General features: G+C 42.1%; 3 protein-coding genes and 1 long non-coding RNA gene across 5 annotated transcripts in view; 2 read left to right on the top strand and 2 right to left on the bottom strand.

Moving 5' to 3' along the window:
* Positions 1–7,896, bottom strand: part of LOC117237303 (acetylcholinesterase-like) — a 34,519-nt gene extending 26,623 nt beyond the window's left edge. Inside the window, exon 1 of the mRNA XM_033501103.1 lies at positions 7,728–7,896. The gene's annotated coding sequence lies outside the window, so the exon portion shown is untranslated. The remainder of the gene's footprint in view (positions 1–7,727) is intronic.
* Positions 7,897–9,890: 1,994 nt separating this feature from the next.
* On the top strand, positions 9,891–11,705 carry LOC117237352. The gene is made up of 6 exons (XM_033501199.1): positions 9,891–9,954; positions 10,106–10,188; positions 10,275–10,437; positions 10,510–10,701; positions 11,079–11,187; positions 11,451–11,705. Exons 2-6 carry the CDS (start codon positions 10,110–10,112, stop codon positions 11,646–11,648), a joined length of 741 nt encoding a protein of 246 aa, XP_033357090.1. The 5' UTR covers positions 9,891–9,954; positions 10,106–10,109; the 3' UTR covers positions 11,649–11,705.
* Positions 11,706–16,345: 4,640 nt separating this feature from the next.
* On the bottom strand, positions 16,346–16,997 carry LOC117237369. The gene is made up of 3 exons (XR_004493993.1): positions 16,937–16,997; positions 16,636–16,763; positions 16,346–16,544 (listed from the first exon to the last, which is right to left on the bottom strand). It is a non-coding gene; the product is annotated as an uncharacterized LOC117237369 (long non-coding RNA).
* Positions 16,998–17,101: 104 nt separating this feature from the next.
* Positions 17,102–19,451, top strand: LOC117237368. 2 transcript variants are annotated; one of them, XM_033501265.1, is made up of 5 exons: positions 17,102–17,938; positions 18,029–18,188; positions 18,271–18,459; positions 18,860–18,968; positions 19,202–19,451. In XM_033501265.1, exons 1-5 carry the CDS (start codon positions 17,920–17,922, stop codon positions 19,397–19,399), a joined length of 675 nt encoding a protein of 224 aa, XP_033357156.1. In that variant the 5' UTR covers positions 17,102–17,919; the 3' UTR covers positions 19,400–19,451. The 2 variants fall into 2 exon arrangements, with proteins under 2 accessions (XP_033357156.1, XP_033357155.1); XM_033501264.1 differs by having other exon boundaries at positions 18,026–18,188.
* The last annotated feature ends 1,552 nt before the right edge of the window (positions 19,452–21,003 follow it).

The raw sequence follows: 21,003 nt of genomic DNA, 5'->3' as shown, positions 1-21,003 counted from the left end.
GTCTACATCCTCACCGACGGAAAGTCCTATCGAGTTTCGTTCGACGTTGTCGCGACCTGCAGGGTAAAACGGAACAAACGGATCGTGAGCCGATATCGACAGGAAGTCGCAAAAAACGCTACACGGACGCGCGATCGTCGGATAACCCGATAGTCTTTCTGCTGTCCTTCCGTTGAAACGACGCAACTCCGATGTTCGCGAATCAATTTATTTACTAGCATATCAAACGAAAAAAAGATCCATCGACTCACCTGTATCGATGTGATTACGTGAAAGGCAGCTTCGTATTTAGGCTTCGAACAGTGCCAACGATTTTGCCTATTTTCTAGCCATTCGACTAAACATTATCACCGAACGGAGAGCATCGATCGATATTTTACAAAGGACGATAAATCGCTTTAAGCAACGCGACCCGAGCGACCTCCGATTTCTTCTCGAGGGAAACCTTTGATCCCTTCTTTTCCTTTGTCTTTCATCGTGATATGCCACGCTCGAAACTAGATCGTCTCCGTGCGATCGTATCGCGTGCAAGTGCATGTACGACAAGCACGCTAGCACTTTCCCTAAATGGAGACTAAATGTTTGCGCATCGAAAGTGTATGGAAGCTACGGTGATAACGTCGATGCCAAGAAGAGAGTTTCGACGATGCACCGCGTCAAAAAGCAGATGCAAACGTAAAGGTGTTTCGGAATATCGTTCTTCGACTTTATCTTCGTGAAAAATTCCGAATACCTTCGAAATCGTATGGCGGAAACGCAACTGACGCGATAATCTTCTTGCCTAACTGTTTGGAAACCAACTTGCACAAGTCGTAAATAGTTTTCACAGCACGCTGTGCACTAGCGTACGCTCGACGGTGAAACTTCGTCGTCGTCGGATAGACCCCATTCCTCGCAAAGTGAATCGCGTTTGTGACCTTTGATCGAAATAATTTATTTACATGTAACGATGCGCTTGTGTTCTGCCGCGGTTTGAACAAATAAAGTCGATGGAAACAGTTGCGGTCTGAACACGGACGTACGAGGCGTTGAGACGCATTCTTTGTATTATTCGATCTGAGTTTCTTGTCATGGCGCAAAGGATCATTCGATCAGCGAATCTTAACGCGAGAAAATTAAAAATATATGCGAAAGAAACGCATTGATCTTAGGATGCACGATCGAGAAACTTTAGGGTCTCGTACTCGTTAATATGTACAGCAAAACTTTTATGCGATAACGTAGACGGCAAGTTCACGCGAGCCGCAATGGAACGCTGGCAGTGAAGCAAAGTGCCAGCCTGAACCAGACACCGAGACCCGTATATTCGTTCGACATCGAATTAGCCTTTCGTTCGCTTCTTACCGTCTCCTTTTGTTTTCTTTTCGATCGACGTTTGCGATCCAGCGCGTCACAGTCCGCGCAACGCAGCAACTCTGCAGATTTCGATAACGCGGAACGTTTAAAGCGACGATTCCTCCTCCCTTGCAGTGGAACCGAGGCGAGTCTAGGCACGATATCGATGATTTTCGTTCGAAATAAACTGTTGCGAGCTTGCATCGTGGTCCTTTGCGACGTGAAAGCGCCTAGCGGAAAGCTCGAGCCGCTCTACAGATTGAAAAGCTATTGGAATACCGCGACTCGGATAAGTCGAGTGTTAATCGCCAGGCTCAAAGAAACGCGAGCGGGGCCGGTCTCCTCTTCTTCTTTTCCCGAGAGCTTTTCGCTTCTTAAAAGCTCTCGGAGTCGGTGCTTGCGACGTTAACATGCCTGAAAAATATTTTCTGTTTGCCGCAGATGAACACTTACAACTGCGAATACTCGGGCAATAACGTCGACTTTCCAAACAATCGACAACAACGGCGTTTCTCTACTTCCCCGATAACGCGTCCACGCGATTACTTCGCATTGGAACTGGCGAAAACTGCTACCCCGTGGCCCGTGTCTCCTCTTTCGTTCCAAGTATTCGCGCGATTCGTCTCGTAACATTCATCGTCGAATGTTAATGTACAGGAGGAACGACGCGTAACGAGTACAGTTCGATTCGTTTACTTCGCTTGGAATTGCTCTACTGAATTTTTACGCGTAATATCGAGCATCCGGTTGGTTCGGACATTTGGCCTCATCGAGTTCGATGCAGCCTTTCGACGCCAGTTCACGGTGGCAATGCGTCGGAAACTGCTGCAGCCGCAATGCAGCTCCGGTGCAAAGAAAAATCGTTCGTAGCCGGATGCACCTGTCCTTTCTTTTTTTTCGTTCCCTTACACGAGCATCCGTCGCGTTCCGTCAAATCCTGTCGCGATGCACGTAACAAAATCGAGACGCTGATAATTACAATCGTTAGTAAATTTCGAGTCTCGAGAGCGTCCTTGTAAATCGATGATTCGCGTTGACGTAGACGATTCGTTGATATCGATTTTACGAACGAACGGAGTTTCTCTCTCTCTCTCTCTCTTTCTTTCTCTCCTTCGTACAAGCTGTTTTTCAGGCCAGGTGTAAAACGTTTTATCGTGCCAAAAAACTCATCTAGCCAGAGTGTAATTTCGAGTCCTTGCCGGTTAAGGAAGTCACGTGACGTTTAAGTCATGAATAAAAAATCAGGCTGCGGGGGGTCTAATGGAAGGCAGATTGACCCGATTAGATAAGAATCTATCGCGAAAGCTGACACAATGAGCGTAACGGATAGCGGTATAACAAATGGAGGAAAATCTGGCAGGCCAAGTTTCGCGTTAACTGCCGCGCCACGGAGGTCTATGTTCTACTTGCCGGCTGACTCTGTATCTTCACCTTCTACTACGCGCCACTATGTACTTACACTAGCAGTGCCAGCACTACGTCGCCACGTTGAATGAGTCTTTCGGAGATACTAGGGCAAACGTCGTTGATACCGTCATTTCATGCGATCATTAACGAATCAAAGTCGTTGATTGCTTTCGAGTTGGATGGAATTAAAGTCCATCGCATCTCTCTGGCCATCGTTCTCGAAAGGTATATCACAAGTAGAAAGGGAACGTCAGAGAAGATAGAGTGGTCGACAGGATGAAAGGTTGTCGGTGAACGGGACAGTGAGATAACAAAGGAAGAGAAAACGCGAGGAAATTACGGGAAAGGAAGTTTCGTCTCTGTTCGAACGAAGCAGTTCGGACGTTATTGCGCACGCTCTTTTTACGTTTATTTCCCTTTTGTTCCACCTACGAGCAACTAGTCTAGATTTCTTCAGAAAGGTAAACGAACGCCACCGAGGTAAGTAAAATTACCGATGAAAATTATTTGAAAAGTATTCGCGTTCTGTCGCCATATGGAAAACGTTGCAGTATTCGAATAACGAATATAGTATAACAAATATTACAGATAGAAAATGATTTAGTTTAATCTAGCAGAATGGCAATCTGGCAACGAGTCTCGTCACGCGATGTGCCAGCCGAAATGGTATAAACAGTTACGTGTCAGCTGACACAAAGCCCTAGAAAAGGGACCGTAGATGGGTGGCGGTGGAAGGTAAACTGGTAAGTCGTAGGGGATAGGGAAGGATAGATTAACCTGGTTAGATAAGGATCTAAAGAGAATGTGGCGGCATGATAGAGCCTCGAGGGTTAGCTGCAGGTGCGACGACGGTTGGTTGCAATAGTAGTTGCTTTCCTTTAAAGTAAGGCGAGCCTTTAATATCCTCCAGCAATTTCTAATATTACGCTTACTTGGGTAACGATAACAACTTTTTTTCTCATTTCCTTCGATAAATTGCTTAAAGAATATTTTTACGTTCCATCGTACGATCGATTTCTTTCGTTTAGATCTGCCTTTTCTTTCGTCGCATCGTATAACAAAACGACGTATCTATTGTGATTTAAATTTTCCCTTCCTTTTCTCTTTCCCTTACATTTTTCACGTTTTCAGCAGCGTTTACTACAAACAGCGTGGAAAGGGTTGATTTGGTAGAAAAGAAGCAGAATAACGGGCAAGCAAAGTTGAGGCAGCAGCGTGCCTTTGTTGTTGGGAATTGCGGACGCGCGCAGATTCGCCGCGATTACGGTCTCGTGCGAATAAAGGCCAACGTCCTTATCAGACCGTTGATCTCGACACTTATCGATATCGAGATGTACTTCTTTTTTTAGGGGACATCGACGATCGGACTATTATTCAATTTCCAAGACTCGTTTATTTCTGTCCTATTCTGTCGTCGGATTAAACCACGATCGAATCTTTCGATAACGTGAAATATGCCGTCCGAGTTAGAATTCCCGGGCCTAAGCCGAAACGATTTGTCGTTATCGTCGAGAGCGAACAGCTGTTTTACTCAAAACGGCTGATTCTAACGAAACTCGAATTTTTCATTTTGACCACGTTTTGTGTTTACGGTAAACGTATGCAGGAGAAACGTACGGTAGTATAATAGTTGCCAAGACAAGTTTCCAGGCTCTGGTTTATTTTAACTGGGAAGCTCGGAAAACGAGAGGGTCATCGAAAACTCTGCGAAGATTAACTGAAATCGTTAAGAGTTAATTAGCGCGAAAACGTGACTTCGCAACTATAGCAGCGTATTACGGAATCGCAAGCTCCCAGGCGTTTATGCAAACCAAGTGAATTTTACTCGATTCACATAGAATATACGACATGCGTGATATACGACCGGCTTTACGTTTAACGATATTCCTAGTATTCGACTATGAATTTTCTCGTTCAGCTAACCGACAACCAGCCGAAGCTATCCACGGTGAGATTCGTAGTTTTCACGATCGTTTATTTTTCACGGAACAGGTAGAGTCTCGGAGGAATCGCTGAAAGAAGAACGGCGCCCAAGTGATGGTCGGAGAAAGAAAAGTTGGAGAAAGGAAAAAATATTGACTCGACCCTGTTTGCCTCGATCCATCTGAATTTCATCTCACTTTCAGCGACGCGTATATAGTACGTATAGACGGGTTCTCGATCGACGTCGTCGCGACACACAGACGCTGTATTAACGGCACATTGATTCGGTCGCGAGCAGTGAAAAATAGTCGGACAACGGGAGGAAATGCATAATTGTGGAATCGAGCGTAGTTAGGTCACGGTTCCTATTTTTAGTCGGTACTGATTGTGAGTTCAAACGAAAGCAAAGGCCAGCCGTGTGTGTCCAACGTTTACTTTACGCCGTCGCTCTACCGTCTACTGCCACTTCTTTCTCTTCCTCCCCTTTTCCCGCCCACCTCCCACCCCCAATTCCCCCCTATTTTCTCTCTTTACTCCCTTTCTTTCTTTGTCAGGTACACAGAAACATACACACACGCGTACCGACTCTCTCTTTGCAGAGCTTTTGACACGACCCTTGATCCGACAAAGCTTCGGCGCGCCAAGCCACGGAAAAACGAGCTTCCACGCGCACCAAGCACACGTCAATTTTCTTTTTGTCACGTGTATAACCTTGTCATTGTTTTTTTAACGCCCTCGACGACCATGAGAGTGTGCTGCACTCCCTGAGAGCGCTAAATATATTATGGGTGGCGACGCGCGTGAAACCATACAGCATCGCGTTTCAAAGCGTGTGCGCGGGAAAAGCCGAATGACAAATGGTCGCGGGAGAAATACGAAAAGAAAACAAAAGAGCTAATGAGAATCGCGGCTCTTCGAAATTCGATTCTCCTTTTGATCCGCGCTGCTCGAGCGTCGTGTCGAGTCGTACGCTGAAACGATGATCTAGAATCATCGCGATGAAATATCATTCAGTTACCAGCTAGGTCAACACGGTGTATTATTTTTATATATTCTTATCTAACGAACGAGTAAATAGATTTGAGAAAATATTGTATCGAGTATATTTCTTCAAAACATCTTTCACCTGTCAAAGATAAGCAGATATTACGATCACGTCGTTACACGGACGATCAACATGCACGATCGTTTGTTTTTATCGATCGCAATCTTGCGCATGATTCGGCTCGATTTGCTCGATTCCATCGGATTTTTCTGTGTACGACAGGGCAAATGTATGTCGAACGATTACAAACGATACGTTCGCGGATATGTTATTTAGCGAGTACAGGTCTTGCGTAACGCGTTTAACGATAAAGGACAGACCTTTTACAAGCCGCGTGCGATCGATAAATTTTGTATTTGAATGTTTTCAACGAGCTGCATTATCCACTGGTTTCAATTCACCGTGTTCTCGATTCAACGTCTTCTCCTGCCGTCCCATTTCTCGCCTTTTTCTCTCAGCCTTCCGTATCGCGATACCCGTGAAAAGTGCGTGGAATATTAAAATCCGGCCTTTAGGAAAATCTGCGAACAAAAGATCCGCGAAACGAATAAAGACGAGCACGATCCCTTGCCCCAACTATGAAACGCGATGCAGTCATCGCGAGACGAGATTTCGATACAAAGTCGAAGATCGTAATTGTAAGATCGGAGCGATAAAATCGCGATCAAAGTGGAAGTACAAGTAGAGATCGAACGAAGAAGTGGCGACCTTCGCCGTAGATTTACCAGTTGACCTCGAACACGAAAATCCCATCTTCGATCTTGTGTGCATCCAGCGAGCTTAAGCCTATCGAAATTTATCACCAAACCTGGCAAACCTCTAGCCGACGTTAATCCGTCCCATATATACCCTGATATCCGTTTGTTGATCTTATCGTTGATCCGGTAGCTTCGTCGTCGTAACTCACGCGGACTAATACAACTATTGCGGAGCAATCTTCGTTTAAAATCGATCTCGTTCTTTTGCCAAGCTAACAGCTCTGGCAGGCAACAGCGCGATTTTTGTAAAAAATGCTGCAAACGGGAATACGCGCATCGATTTACGCGGATCGTCGATCAAGGCCCCTACTCGTTCGTACGATCGATCCATGTTTCTCCTATACGACCGATGTTTGCTGTTTGCACGACTTCGTCGTTCCGACCAACCGTTGTTTCGAGATCGCAGCTGCCTCGACAGTTGTTGTCCTTAATTAAAAAGGTTCCTGCTTACTTCCGCGCAAAAGAATGCCACTTTTAGCTGAAAATCATCGGCCGTGGAACAGCACAAAGGAATCTCGAGAATCATAGAGCTGCTGGAAGAACGCGAATCGTCTATGGATGGAGGATAACTTTGTTGGAGCCTTTGAACTCTTTCAAACGCGTTCGTATTGCAAAACAATTGCTCGACGATCTTTCTTATCGGTCCCTTTTTACTTGAGCAAGGCGCACGATCGTAAAACGCCATTCGCTATCGCGAGAAATCATCTCTTATCAGTCCTTGAAGCGAAACGCTACGAGAAAAAGCGTTCGTTTCGATGCGCAACAACCGCGAGAAGGGATACGTTCGCTGTGCATCGCATATTACATTAATCCTCGTGAAACGTGCAACGTAGGTGAGATTCCAAGAAACGGAGAATAAAACGAGGGACCAGGATTCTTTGAGACGAGAAAACGCGAAAAGAGAAAACAAGGATTGCTCGCGTCGCCCAGCCGCTGAAAATCGATCTTTTTCGAGTACAAGCGGCTGTACACGAGTTATCGTATCATCGGTTGCTTATCTCGGCTATCCAGCGAGCCTTTCTACAGGGAAATGGTCGGTGGAAAAATCCCGCCGGCAGGACTGATACAATTTTCTACCGATTTTCGTTCGATACTCTTGGACTTCCGATAGGATGACACGCTACAAAAAATCATTGACCTTCGGTGCCGACTGTGTTCAAATCTGGCGAATCGAGTGCGGTAAATTGCGCGATAGCCGATCGCGGAACGATCGCAACGAAGCGAATTCCTTCACGGGAAAACTACAAAGGTAAACTTACGAATTTCTAAGAGAACAAGCACCGTCCCTGCTTCTTCTGCCCTTGCGTCCAGCTCGGCAACAAGCACCACGACGAGAACAGCGGCGACAAGCGGAATACGAGGTTTTAGCCGAAACGTGCGTGCTGCTGCTGCTGCTGCTGCTTCGGCTGAGCTCTCCGTTTATTGGCCGCCTCTTTTTCTCGCTCAAATTCTCTCGACCTTGCTCGCTATTTTACCTTTCTCTTCCCTTTCTTCGATTATTTTCGTTATCTTACGTGACTCTTCATCGACGGCAAATTTTCCAACTCGAATCGGAAGGTCAAATTGAACACCGACAACACGAATTAACGACGAACCAAACTGTACCTCGCTTATTACAACTCACGTGTGTTCCGCGAGCGAACAGTCGCTAAAACTTGATGGTTCGTGGTCGATGGCGAAGAGCTGAGAAACGACGGCAACGACGACGGCGACGACGACGACGACGACAACGACAACGACGACGACGACGACGACAACGACGACGGCGACGACGACGGCGGCGGCGGCGGCGGCGACGACGACGACGATGACGACGATTTCGACGACGTAAATTGCAAGAATGAAAGGAATCGAAAGAACCACGCGAACAAGTAGGCCGGTTAACCGTTCAGGCCGCACTGACGAGTCGAGCCGTGGCAAGTAAGGGTGAACTGGTCTAGCATCCCCTCTCGGCTTTACCCCACTCTCACCCCATTCGGCTGGCGGTACACCACTCGGTTCCCTCTCTTGTGTTCAACCCCCAGCCGCTTCCCTCTAACACCCCTTTTCCTCCGTTTATTCACTCCCTCTTTCTTTTCCTTTTTCTCGCATCATCATCGTCGTTGTTGTCGTCTTCGTCGGCGTTCCATCCTTTTCCTTTTCTTCTTCTTCTTATTGCTCCCTTGCCTCTTCCCTTTCACCTTTATCCTGTTTTCATTACTTTCTTCATATCCACGCCAAATACTCCGACACGAGCTCTACCACCGCCACTCGCACACGCGCGTTTTCCCTATACTCCTCTCGGATTCTCTTTTTCTCCTCTACTCTTTGCTCCTGCGTGTTTCGACCTCTCTCCGAGAAAGATGCGTATCCGCCTAACGTTCGAATATTTACCAGCCAGAAGGATATTCGTTTTCGATATGGAGAACCAAGGTCCGTGGCAAAACCATTTTACGTATGTCATTGTTTACAGCGATAAGTATCACGGTGGCGATGAATTTATAGGTTTATTTAGAAAGGAAAAAAACATGATCGCGCGCGGTCAATGTTAAAAAAAGAAAAAGTTGAGGCTTTGTAACGGCATTCTTCTCTTTATCGTCATCTATCCGCGGCGGCCTCGCTAATCCACTACTACCAATCAAATTCTATCTGCTCTCTCGTTTCACATACTCGCGCGGAACTTTGTCAAAAGGAAATCTTTGGATATTTTTCTTCGTTCCCTAGCAGCTTACCCATTCACGATTTACTACGTATCGAGAGTTTATTTGCCGGCTTACCTTCGGCCTTGCATCTAACCTTCGTTCTCATTGCTCCGATTTCAGGCTTCCAATAACCAAGTATTTACGCCATGACGATCGATACCGCGCGAATTTCATGGCCACCTAAAATAGCCTTTTCGGATTTATGGAAATTCACGCTCCGCTCGTGTTTAGATAATTACCGTTGGCCACGTATCACTTCATGCACAGCCGATCAGCGCAATTGAATTTTTCGTCGTAGCTATTCTGAAACTGCGGGGTCTCTGCCTCGGAACGCAACGCTTCGACGCGACGATCCAAATATTTTCCACGATTCTCACTTGTTCCTAGTTCGATCAACGACGCAAGTCGACCGATGTAACGTAATTAAATGGTCATTTGTAGCGCTGCAATTGCACGGTACGTTATAAACGTAGGTGCCCGCCGCTAGCCCAATGAAATTGACATTTATCGTTGCACAATCGACGTGTCTGCGAAATTGTACAGGATCGTGCGATGAATTTCTTAAATCGCGAAAGCAGAGCTGTTATTCCTTAAATAAAGAACCACCAGGGTTATCGGTATTGTTGTTTCTTAATTTTTTATTTAGATATTTATCAGCCGAATCGATCGATTCCGATATCGCGCATAGGATAAGAGATCTTACAACTCGAGTGTACGATACTGACTTGTATATAAGGAACGACGTATTAACTAGCCGTGATATGCAGAGGAGTCGGATAGTGGTCGTGTAATTTATCAAAGCCAAGTGAGTATCTTGATGATCCGAGTACTGTTGGTTCTACTTGGGGAGTGGGGTTTTATATTTGCATAAAAAAAACGTTTAAATTCCGCGTTAAAGCGAAATATTTCAGTCTTAATTGTCTACTTGTAAACCGCGTATTCTCTTTCACCCTCAGCAAGATGCGTTTTCTCGTGCCGATATTAGCCATCGTATTGGTCACCTATCACACGTTCCAGCCCCACGTAGCCGACGCGCGACGTAAGTGAAATATTTTTGCTTTGCGACTTCGATTTAATCAAAAGCGAATTCCAAACTAAAAAGACGAATCGTTTCTCCTCATTAAGAAACCGGAGAGTACAATGCGTACAAATCAGGTCAACTTCGAGGATTTCTCGAGGAATTTAAGAAGACGATGAAGGAAGGAGATGCAAAACATGGTGTTCCTGTTCTCGACCCTTTCATGAGCAAGCACGAGCATATAGATCTCAAGGAAAAGGGATTGTTCTCGTAAGCATATGTTTCGTGCATTAATTACGAAAAGAGAATCAACCGACATCGATTTTCCCCTTTTTCGAACAGAGCAAAAGGAGACCTGGACAACTTACGCGTAGCTGGTTTATCCGACTATCAAGTAAATCAAGGTGATTTCACGATAGCTGGTCTTAAAGCCAACGTAGCTCTTTTATTCAGGCAAATTAACATTATGACTCGCTACAATGTGAGTGGTACACTCATCGATGAAATTTCCTACTACGGACGTGGAAACCTCAAGTAAGTTTCTCTCAATTATTTTCTTTTATACGCGTTTTATACAATGAATATAATAGCTTAGCCAGCATGCAGAAGCGCGTAAAACGTTTAGATCTTTTTAGAAAACGAATATCTTTTTACTACGCAAGTAACCGCATCTTTGAATAAAACGATAAAGCTTGGCAGCGCACCAGAGTTCGAAAAAACATTTATGTTCCGTCGAGAACACGCTCGCAGTCGGTTTTGCAGTTTCCTAACGTCAGTAAGCCAGTATTACAGAAACAGACTATCAACGCCCCCTGTCAGAAATTTCTATAATTTGCACATTGCATGAGCTACGTTTGATCGATATTTTCGAATCGCAATTGAAAAGCCAACTGAATTTTTTCGAATTTCAGCCTCGTCATTAGGCAACTTAATGTGACGGCAGACCTGAAACTGGGGGTAAAGAACGAGAGAATGCAAGTTTCGAACCTCGTAATCCATGCTCATGTAAAGGAATTCGACGTAAGTGTTGTATATGATTATAGTGCGGATTTTTATGCAAATTGATATCGTTATAGGCGCAACTATAAAAACAGAACTTGAATAGAGATCTGTCTTATCTTTAAAAACTATAACAAGTTAGATATTTTATACATTCTTATACATGTTTGTATTATAAAATATCGCATAAATGCATAAAAATCCACAGTTTACATATAATCCTGCAACAACCAGTGCTTCGGTGCTCCTGAAAGCCCGAATGGCTAACTTTGAAATGTTTACAGTGCGTTATCACCGGATTATACGACGACGAAAATTTGTCCAGAGTTATAAGCAGATCCATCACAAAGATGGTACCAGATTTACTCGAGAAGTATCAAAATAGAATATCGCAATACGTGAGTAAGGTTGCTACAAATGTGATGAACAACATTCTGAAACAGTATACGCTGAAGGACTTGTTGGACATAATTGGCCATTAATCGATAATTCTAAATATATTTCCCTACATCTAGCAAATAAATTGGAGTAAACATAAACCTCTATTCATTTCCTTGATTTATGTCGAAGCAATTCACTTCAGTTCAGCCATAAAAAGGAGTGTGTCGAATACAAGCTGTGGCGGAAGTTAACCTTGGAAAATATTCGAGCTTTTAGCTGCGACTCCTTTCTTCGATCAGTCATTATCTCGCCACGGTCGATTAAGAAACGTTGCAAACTTTCCAGCAAGAAAGCGGCGGTCTGAAAATTTGTTGGTAACCGATCAATTCTCGGATTTTCTTGTCCGCTGTTTCATCCGTTACGTTAACTCGTTGCCTTTCCTCCACTAATCCAGCCCAGATCTCCTAAATCCGCGATGCGCCTTTAATCGACGTAATTAGTTGAAAATCGATGGGAAACCGATGTACCGAGAAAGATAAACTCATTTTCTGCGACGAACGAAGGGAACAGTATTGCGATCGATTTTAGATTTCGTTGTTTCGACCGTTCGGTAACGAATATACAGATGTCATCGAACTGATGGAACAAACCGAAAGAAGGCGGATCTTCATGAAAAAATAAGTCGATAAAGTAGAGTGACATTCTTTTATCCGAGGATTTGGTTCCGAAAAGATCGAGTTCGAAAATTTGTCAAGTATACTTGAATTTGGCTAATTATCGACAAGGTGTGAGTAAACAATCAATGGAATAAATAAGCGAAATAAAATTTTTTCATTCGGGGCATCACTTTTAGTACACCTCTAACAAAGTCTTAATTCACTTTTGTTGGAAACAATGCGTATTGTGAAAATGGCTTATTCCGCACTTTCGACTTATTTTTTCGTGTAGAATTAGTACCTGCTAGCGTGTATCATTAGTTCAGTAACGGCCTGTGTTCGGCTTCGTAAAGTTCGCATAACCTCCAAATGCAGAGACTAGGAGCTTTCCGTTTGAAAGGAATTTAATTATATCACTTATAGAAAAATGAACTATTGACTTATGCGGTCTCTTTGATATCAACTGCGAAAGCACGGAGTAACTTGGGCCAACTGAACTTCAACGTGTACCGTACGACTTCCTTTGATGCCGATTAGTTACGAACTGTCAAGGTGGAAATTTCGAGACAGACTAAAATAAAAGTTTTTAAAATGTCGTGACTCTTACAGGAGGTTACACGAAATATTTCTCCTCTTTATGGTGCACCACGAGTTGTGACAAGAGCAACAAGTGTCTGTTGAATGAAATTTATTCGTTGGTTATCGAATCGCGAAAGAAAAGATTCTTGCGGATTATAATGGTCGACATTGTCGCCGTATGAAACTGTTGAAGTAATTACTTCTAGCAAAACTTTACATCTTTTTCTTTCGTATACCCGTGATCTGGACATCGCCGTTACGGAAAAAATAGAATTTAGTGAAGCAAAATATTTAAAAAAGTAGAGGACCATATTGTTGCGTCCTTGAATATGAATGTTGTTTTGGATTACAAGGTCTAGAAACAAAAGAGTTATAAGTAGATTTTTATTGCTGTTTCTTGTAACTTTCATCTAGAGTTACACACCAAGGTTAATTTTTTGGTAATGTCCTTCGTTATAAATGTATCAACGTGCTCCCTAATAACTCCTATTGTAATGTAACACTGCTAGAGTAAGGATCTGGATCAGCATACACTAACCCTGTACCTACACTTACTTCAATATATATTTCTTTTACAGATTCATCCACGCGTTCCTCAATCAGATAACCTCAACAAAAAATAATTAAGCAATATGATTCACGTTGACAGGTAAAACGTTGATAACTTTGTCTCTGATCTGTCACGGTGTATCTTTTCCCAGAAGGTCGATGATGTAATTGAGATTAACTATAACGTTATCAGCGCCTTATACGACTAAATAATAGGGTGAATCGTTTGCGAACGGGCACACGCACGATTCTCACGGCAACGAACCGTTTAGTCCTACTCCGTCGATTTTCTTTTTTTTTCCTTTTTGTTAAAAAATGAGAGGAAACACTTCGCACCGGAGGAAGAGAAGAAAATTAATTGATAAATAAATCGGCGGAGCTGTATAAATCGTCGAGAAACGTCATGTCTGGACGTGCAATCTGAAATTGAATTTGGCCTCGTACGCAGTGAGAAAATAAACGTTCTATCAAACAATGCCTACATCCATGTGCTCTTTCGATTGTTGCAACCCGTTTTAATAGAGTCGTGTCGTGCAGACAAAACAAAGATGCTTGCCGCGTTATTCCCGCGAGGGAAAAGCTTTGAAACCGTAAACGAACGAAGAAAATAGGCGAACCTGAATTCTGCCAGAAATAGGTTTGAAACTTAATTCCCGTGATACACGGTGTAGCACGGAAAAGTGGCGAGGAAAAACGGGTCGGTTCGAAGAAAACCAGTTGAATTGGAACGCGAAACAAGCGGCGGAGCAGACAGCTGACAATTACAGTAGTCGAATAAGCGAGACGGCTTCCTTCGAGGTACACCTGTGAATCTCACGAAAGTAAAAACGACCCGCGCCGTCTAAGGACTAATCTCGTAACGGCGCGGCGACTTCTTTTTCACAACGTACAGCCGCCTGACACCCGGTATGTGCAGGCCAGGAACGCTTGTAAGTGGCGTGTGTGCCGTGTAATTACGAATTCTCCGTAAAGCGAGGAAAACGGGTAACATACCGTGAGGAGTTTCTCATTTCCGTTGAAACGTCAATATAGTCGCGGCAGATAGATATATACGAGGACAAAGGTTCGCGGTTGCCTCTCTGCCTTGCGTGAAAATGCTTTACCGGTTGTTAGAACGCGTGTCCGACCACCGCTAGGTAGTTTGTCGTTATTTAGATACAAGAACGATACGCGACTAAATCTAAGTACTTGAGTATATATGAATAGGGAGGATATCATACTCGCCGATAGATAGAATATAGGAGAAACGAATGTTCTCTCTCCGACAATTCTGACTCGGGAACCTACAGGATGTAAAATAGAACCAATAACATCATGATTGGGTACTATGACCTTACGCGAGTTAACGTCGATTACACACAGCGTATGTTGTATTGTTTTAATTGCACAAGATTTCAATAAAGACTACCGGTCATATAGCCTTTCTCGGCTTTTTCGATGTCTCTTCTCAGAATGCGTATCGTCGTCTTAATCAGGAAACTCGTACTGTCTCTACGCTTGGATGCGCTTTAACACCATTAATTGAGGGGAGATTAATTTCGTTACGTACACCGTGATCTCGGAACTCTAATTGATAACATGACTGTTCTTTGAACTCTGTTTAAGAGGGGTTGATTCTTGACAAATTTTACAAAATGACTACGAAAACCGTTCTGTAGCCGTATAATTAAAGGAGTCCTTATATACCCATATTTACAAACGAAATCCTTTGAAGTTTCTAGCTTGTGGTCGCGATCATATCGATATATTAGGTGGACAACACGGAAAATACCAGCTACGTAGTAGCACTCCTGATTTGTAACTTGTTAAGAGGCACGTAACGTTCGATGTCTATGACCTACAATCTGGTCGATGGGTATTCTCCTTGAGACATGGCGTCGCATGAACGAATTATGTTTTGCTAGATTACGTTCATCGTCGGCACGCATAAAAGTTTTTCCCATGTGTCGTGGTTGTACGCGCGTAAATGCTGCGGGTCTGGCTACGATCATCCGGCATAATCGTTGCCACACGACACGAAACGACTGACCGCATACTCGAATTCGCAGAATGCAAGTCAGCGGCAGCCGCGTGTACACGAGTGAGCGTACGAAGAACGTTGTACCCGTTGCTACCAAATCGTAGACGATAAGCAACGTAGTAACAAATTGAAACGTTCGAAACTGTGTAACTCGCTGCCAAACGTAGTGGTCATCCTATGCTATTCGATTCTCACACCTATGGAGAAGTTATTAATAATTAAAATCTTCAGACATTGAGCGATAGAAGAATAATGTCTGATATCTTGTTTACAAGTAAAATAACCGAAGGTTTTATATCTTGTCCCGCGATCGTCCAATTATTTTCTTTAAATGTATTTACCTTTAAGATATTTCAGAAGTAACATTTTTTACACACAAAACATTACTTATGGATATTCTAACATTTTTAAATAATTTTGCACGGAGTGAGTGTCTATCTACACCAAATCTGTCCACCAGAACGTACATATTTGGTCAAACCCTAGCATTCTTAAGATTGCATTAGTACATATATTATAATTATTTATAGTCATTCTTAGCTTACGCTTAAATGTTTATGTCTAACTCTCTCTTCCTTTCCTTCCCTTTTTTGTACAAATATGTACATACATTCACGTTTATTTTCTGCCAGAGTGTTTATCCTATAAATAGATAAATATATAAGTATGGATCATAATTTTCTAAGATCGAACCGAGCTTTCATTATCTTAAATATCACATCGATGTAAAAGTATTGGAAGTAACTTATAGAAGTTAATATGGCATGCACGCATGCGATGATTAATATGCAGGAATTCGTTGAGCAATATCGCACGTGCCAGTTGCTTTCAAGAGAATCTTATCCGCACAAATTATCTGTTCGCGACATTGTTAAATACATTTATTTACAGTTTATCATATTCGTGGAAACTTATATTCTATTCTAACTTCTTTCGTAATCAAATATCTGTTGGAGCGCCCTCTGAACGGTCGAGTAGAGGGACGTAGAGGGAGTAGAAGGAGTGCCGTAAACTCGTACCGATTTGCCAAATATTTTATTGCATTACATACAAAAATACGGACATTCTTTGGTTACTTATTTATACGCGTACGTTAAGTGCGTACACATCCACTCGCTATTCAAACCGTTTACTTTTGAGTGTCGAGTAAAAGCAATGTCAATAACGCAAGAGTCTCGCTCAAACGTGCCCACCTAGTTTACCACACGTTTTCTTTCAGAAATTTTGTCGTCACGAATAACAAGAAGAAGATAGCGTGATGTTAAGTACGTTTTTTTCTCTTACCTTGGGAAAGCGTTCGATAATTTACGGATTCGTAATTTTCCTTCTAATTTAATCGTCGGCATATCTGCTTCGGCTAAATAGATTGACAACGTGAGAATAAATCTAATGGACATTATGTCAAATTGATCCTGAAACGAGAATTTTGTAAGAGATGTATCGATTTATCGATTGCATCAGAGAAAAGCGTCCTCTAATTCCTACGGATATATCTCGATTAAACGAGTCATAACATTTGCGTGGCATGTGCGTAGCTTGGATAACTACCGAATCGCATATGAAAAAGAAAAAGAATCGGCTATACCTTTTTGGGAGAAACACAACGGGCAGTTTCACGAAATCGTAGCACAATCAGTGTCTCGTCGAAGATGGCCGAGGAGAACCGGAAGCAACCGAAGGGCGCATGGCAACAGGCGACTCGTTTTAAACTCGTGATCCGTGCTTTACTGGAAGTTATCAAAGCAATGGGATGACAGTTAGCCGTCGACCTTCAGAGTGGGTGTATCGTTTGTATATTACATTGAATATTACTTGATGAACATAAATTATGCTACGACAGTTCTCCTAGGTTTTGATGTTCATTATCTTTCGTCTTCCAAGAAATAGTACGCGATAGGATTTACGGTTTGTTTCCGAGTGATGGGTGTGATAAGTATCTCTTGATAAGTGTCGAAGCATCGAGACGTTCATGGAAATGTTGGATTAAACCGACGGATAGAAGAAGCTTGTGTAAATTCGAGTTTAAACGTGGCATAATATTCGCGTGGCATGTACATAGTCTTGAAAACTGCTAAAACGCATATAGTAGAAAACCAGCTATACCTTTTTAGGGAGAAATAACGGACGCTGACACGCGACCGTGGCACAGCTGTAGAATTGAGTTTCTTGAATCACGACTGCCGAATTATCACCCCCTGTAATAAAGAACGACCAAGGGAATTAGCATTGTTGCTTCTTTATCTTTTAATTATTTTTTTATTAATCACGTGGGCCGATTGTATATCGTGCAGATAAGATATTAATACATGAAATAAGAGACATAAAACACGAGTACGAAACTGACTCATATATAAGGAGCGATGTATTGAGGATCAATTTATTATAACATATTGTCAGGTAATATCGTGTAATTTATCAAAGCTAAATATTATCTCGATTATCGGAAGACTATACTTCATATTAGCACAAAAAAACATTTAACATCTACGTAAATCCAAAATACTTCGGTTTTAATTGTCTACTTTCTAGTTGTGATCTTGTTTCGGTTTTATTATCTGTTACGCAGTCATGTTGGGCAACATGTTCTGTAAGTAGAATAGTTTTTGCTTTGCGGCTTTGATTTAATCAAAGATGAGTTCGATTTATAGAAAATAAATCGTTTCTGCTCATTAAGTAGCCGGAACGAGCACTATGTTTCAGTCGGGACAACTTAATGGATTTCTCGAGAAATTTAAGGAGATGATGGAAGAAGGAGATGAAAATCTTGGTATTCCGGTTCTTGAACCATTAGTGATGGAGCACCTGGATATAGATTGGAAGATACGGACATTGTTCTCGTACGCATATGTTTCGTGTATTAATTACGGAAAGAGAATCAAATGACATTAACCGACATCGGCCTTCGTCTTCTTCAAACAGAGCAGAAGGATATCTAGAGAATTTACGCATAGATGGTTTGTCTAACTATACAGTAAAGCGGGCTGATTTCACGATGGCTGATTTTAAAGGCAAAGTAAATCTTCTGTTCCACGAAATTAAAATTGAGACTGGCTACGATGTGACAGGTACATTCCTCGATGAAGATGTGGAGGGATATGGAGACCTCGCGTAAGTTTCTTTCAATTATTTCCTTTTATACACGTTTTATACAATGAATATAATAGCTTAGCTAGCATGCAGAAGCGCGTAGATTTATAACACTCGATTCGCGCTTTATCTTCGATCTCTGTAAAACGTTTAGATATTTTTAGAAAACGAATACCTTTTTACTACACAAATAAACGCATCTTTTAATAAATCGGTACAGCTTGGAAGCGCACCACCTTTCGAAAACACATTTATGATCCGTCGAGAACACACTCGCAGTCGGTTTTACAGTTTCCTAACGCTAGTAAAACAGTATTGCCGAAACGGACCAGCAACGCTCGGAGATTTCTTCAGTTTATAAATTGTGTAAACTACTCCTGACCGCCGATTAAAAAGGCAACTGCATTTTTTCTAACTTCAGCCTCCGCATTGAGGGACTTAAAGTGAAGGCGGACCTGCAATTAGAGATAAAGGAAGGGAGGCTGTACGTATCAAACCTGAAATTGCGGGTCAAAGTAAGGGAATTCGACGTAAGTGTTGTATATGATTACAGTGCCGATTTTGATGTAAATCGATGTTCTTATGGACGCAACTATAGACACAGAACCTAAAGAGGGATTTGCCTTATATATAAAAATTACAACAAATACGTTCTTAAATACCACATAAATGCATAAAAATCCTCAGTTTATATATGATCCTGTAACAACTAGTGCTTCGGTGATCCTGAAAGTCCGAATGGCTAATTTTAAAATATTTCCAGTGTAATATCTCCGAATTATACGTCAACGATGATATGTCCGAGAATATAAGCGAAACCATCACTGAGGAGGCCCCCAATTTCCTCGAGGAGAATCAAGATCTAATATCGCAATACCTGAGTAAGATGCTGAGGAAGTTGATAAACAATATACTAAAGAAATATACGGTGGTAAACTTGTTGGACATGATTTCCGGTTAATCGATAATTCTAAATACTCTTTCGTACTTCTAACAAATAAATTGGAGTAAACATAAAATCTCTGTTTATTTCCTTGCTCTATATCGAAAGAATTTACTGCAGTTCAATGATCAAAACGAGTGTGACGAATACAAGCTGTGGCGGAAGTTAACCTTGGAAAATATTCGAGCTTTTAGCTGCGACTCCTTTCTTCGATCAGTCATTATCTCGCCACGGCCGATTAAGAAACGTTGCAAACTTTCCAGCAAGAAAGCGGCGGTCTGAAAATTTGTTGGTAACCGATCAATTCTCGGATTTTCTTGTCCGCTGTTTCATCCGTTACGTTAACTCGTTGCCTTTCCTCCACTAATCCAGCCCAGATCTCCTAAATCCGCGATGCGCCTTTAATCGACGTAATTAGTTGAAAATCGATGGGAAACCGATGTACCGAGAAAGATAAACTCATTTTCTGCGACGAACGAAGGGAACAGTATTGCGATCGATTTTAGATTTCGTTGTTTCGACCGTTCGGTAACGAATATACAGATGTCATCGAACTGATGGAACAAACCGAAAGAAGGCGGATCTTCATGAAAAAATAAGTCGATAAAGTAGAGTGACATTCTTTTATCCGAGGAATTGGTTCCGAAAAGATCGAGTTCGAAAATTTGTCAAGTATACTTGAATTTGGCTAATTATCGACAAGGTGTGAGTAAACAATCAATGGAATAAATAAGCGAAATAAAATTTTTTCATTCGGGGCATCATTTTTAGTACACCTCTAACAAAGTCTTAATTCACTTTTGTTGGAAACAATGCGTATTGTGAAAATGGCTTATTCCGCACTTTCGACTTATTTTTTCGTGTAGAATCAGTACTTGCTAGCGTGTATCATTAGTTCAGTAACGGCCTGTGTTCGGCTTCGTAAAGTTCGCATAACCTCCAAATGCAGAGACTAGGAGCTCTCTGTTTGAAAGGAATTTAATTATATCACTTATAGAAAAATGAACTATTGACTTATGCGGTCTCTTTGATATCAACTGCGAAAGCACGGAGTAACTTGGGCCAACTGAACTTCAACGTGTACCGTACGACTTCCTTTGATGCCGATTAGTTACGAACTGTCAAGATGGAAATTTCGAGACGGACTAAAATAAAAGTTTTTAAAATGTCGTGTCTCTTACAGGAGGTTACACGAAATATTTCTCCTCTTTATGGTGCACCACGAGTTGTGACAAGAGCAACAAGTGTCTGTTGAATGAAATTTATTTGTTGGTTATCGAATCGCGAAAGAAAAGATTCTTGCGACATCGTCGCCGTATGAAACTGTTGAAGTAATTACTTCTAGCAAAACTTTACATCTTTTTCTTTCGTATACCCGTGATCTGGACATCGCCGTTACGGAAAAAATAGAATTTAGTGAAGCAAAATATTTAAAAAAGTAGAGGATCATATTATTGCGTCCTTGAATATGAATGTTGTTTTGGATTACAAGGTCTAGAAACAAAAGAGTTATAAGTAGATTTTTATTGCTGTTTCTTGTAACTTTCATCTAGAGTTACACACCAAGGTTAATTTTTTGGTAATGTCCTTCGTTATAAATGTATCAACGTGCTCCCTAATAA

This window comes from Bombus vosnesenskii, unplaced genomic scaffold (genome assembly GCF_011952255.1).
Source record: "Bombus vosnesenskii isolate JDL3184/JDL3185 unplaced genomic scaffold, Bvos_JDL3184-5_v1.1 scf7180000013370, whole genome shotgun sequence".
Classification (NCBI taxonomy): domain Eukaryota; kingdom Metazoa; phylum Arthropoda; class Insecta; order Hymenoptera; family Apidae; genus Bombus; species Bombus vosnesenskii.
The sequence above is the reverse complement of the archived record's forward strand: the minus strand, read 5'-3'. Positions and strand labels throughout refer to the sequence as shown.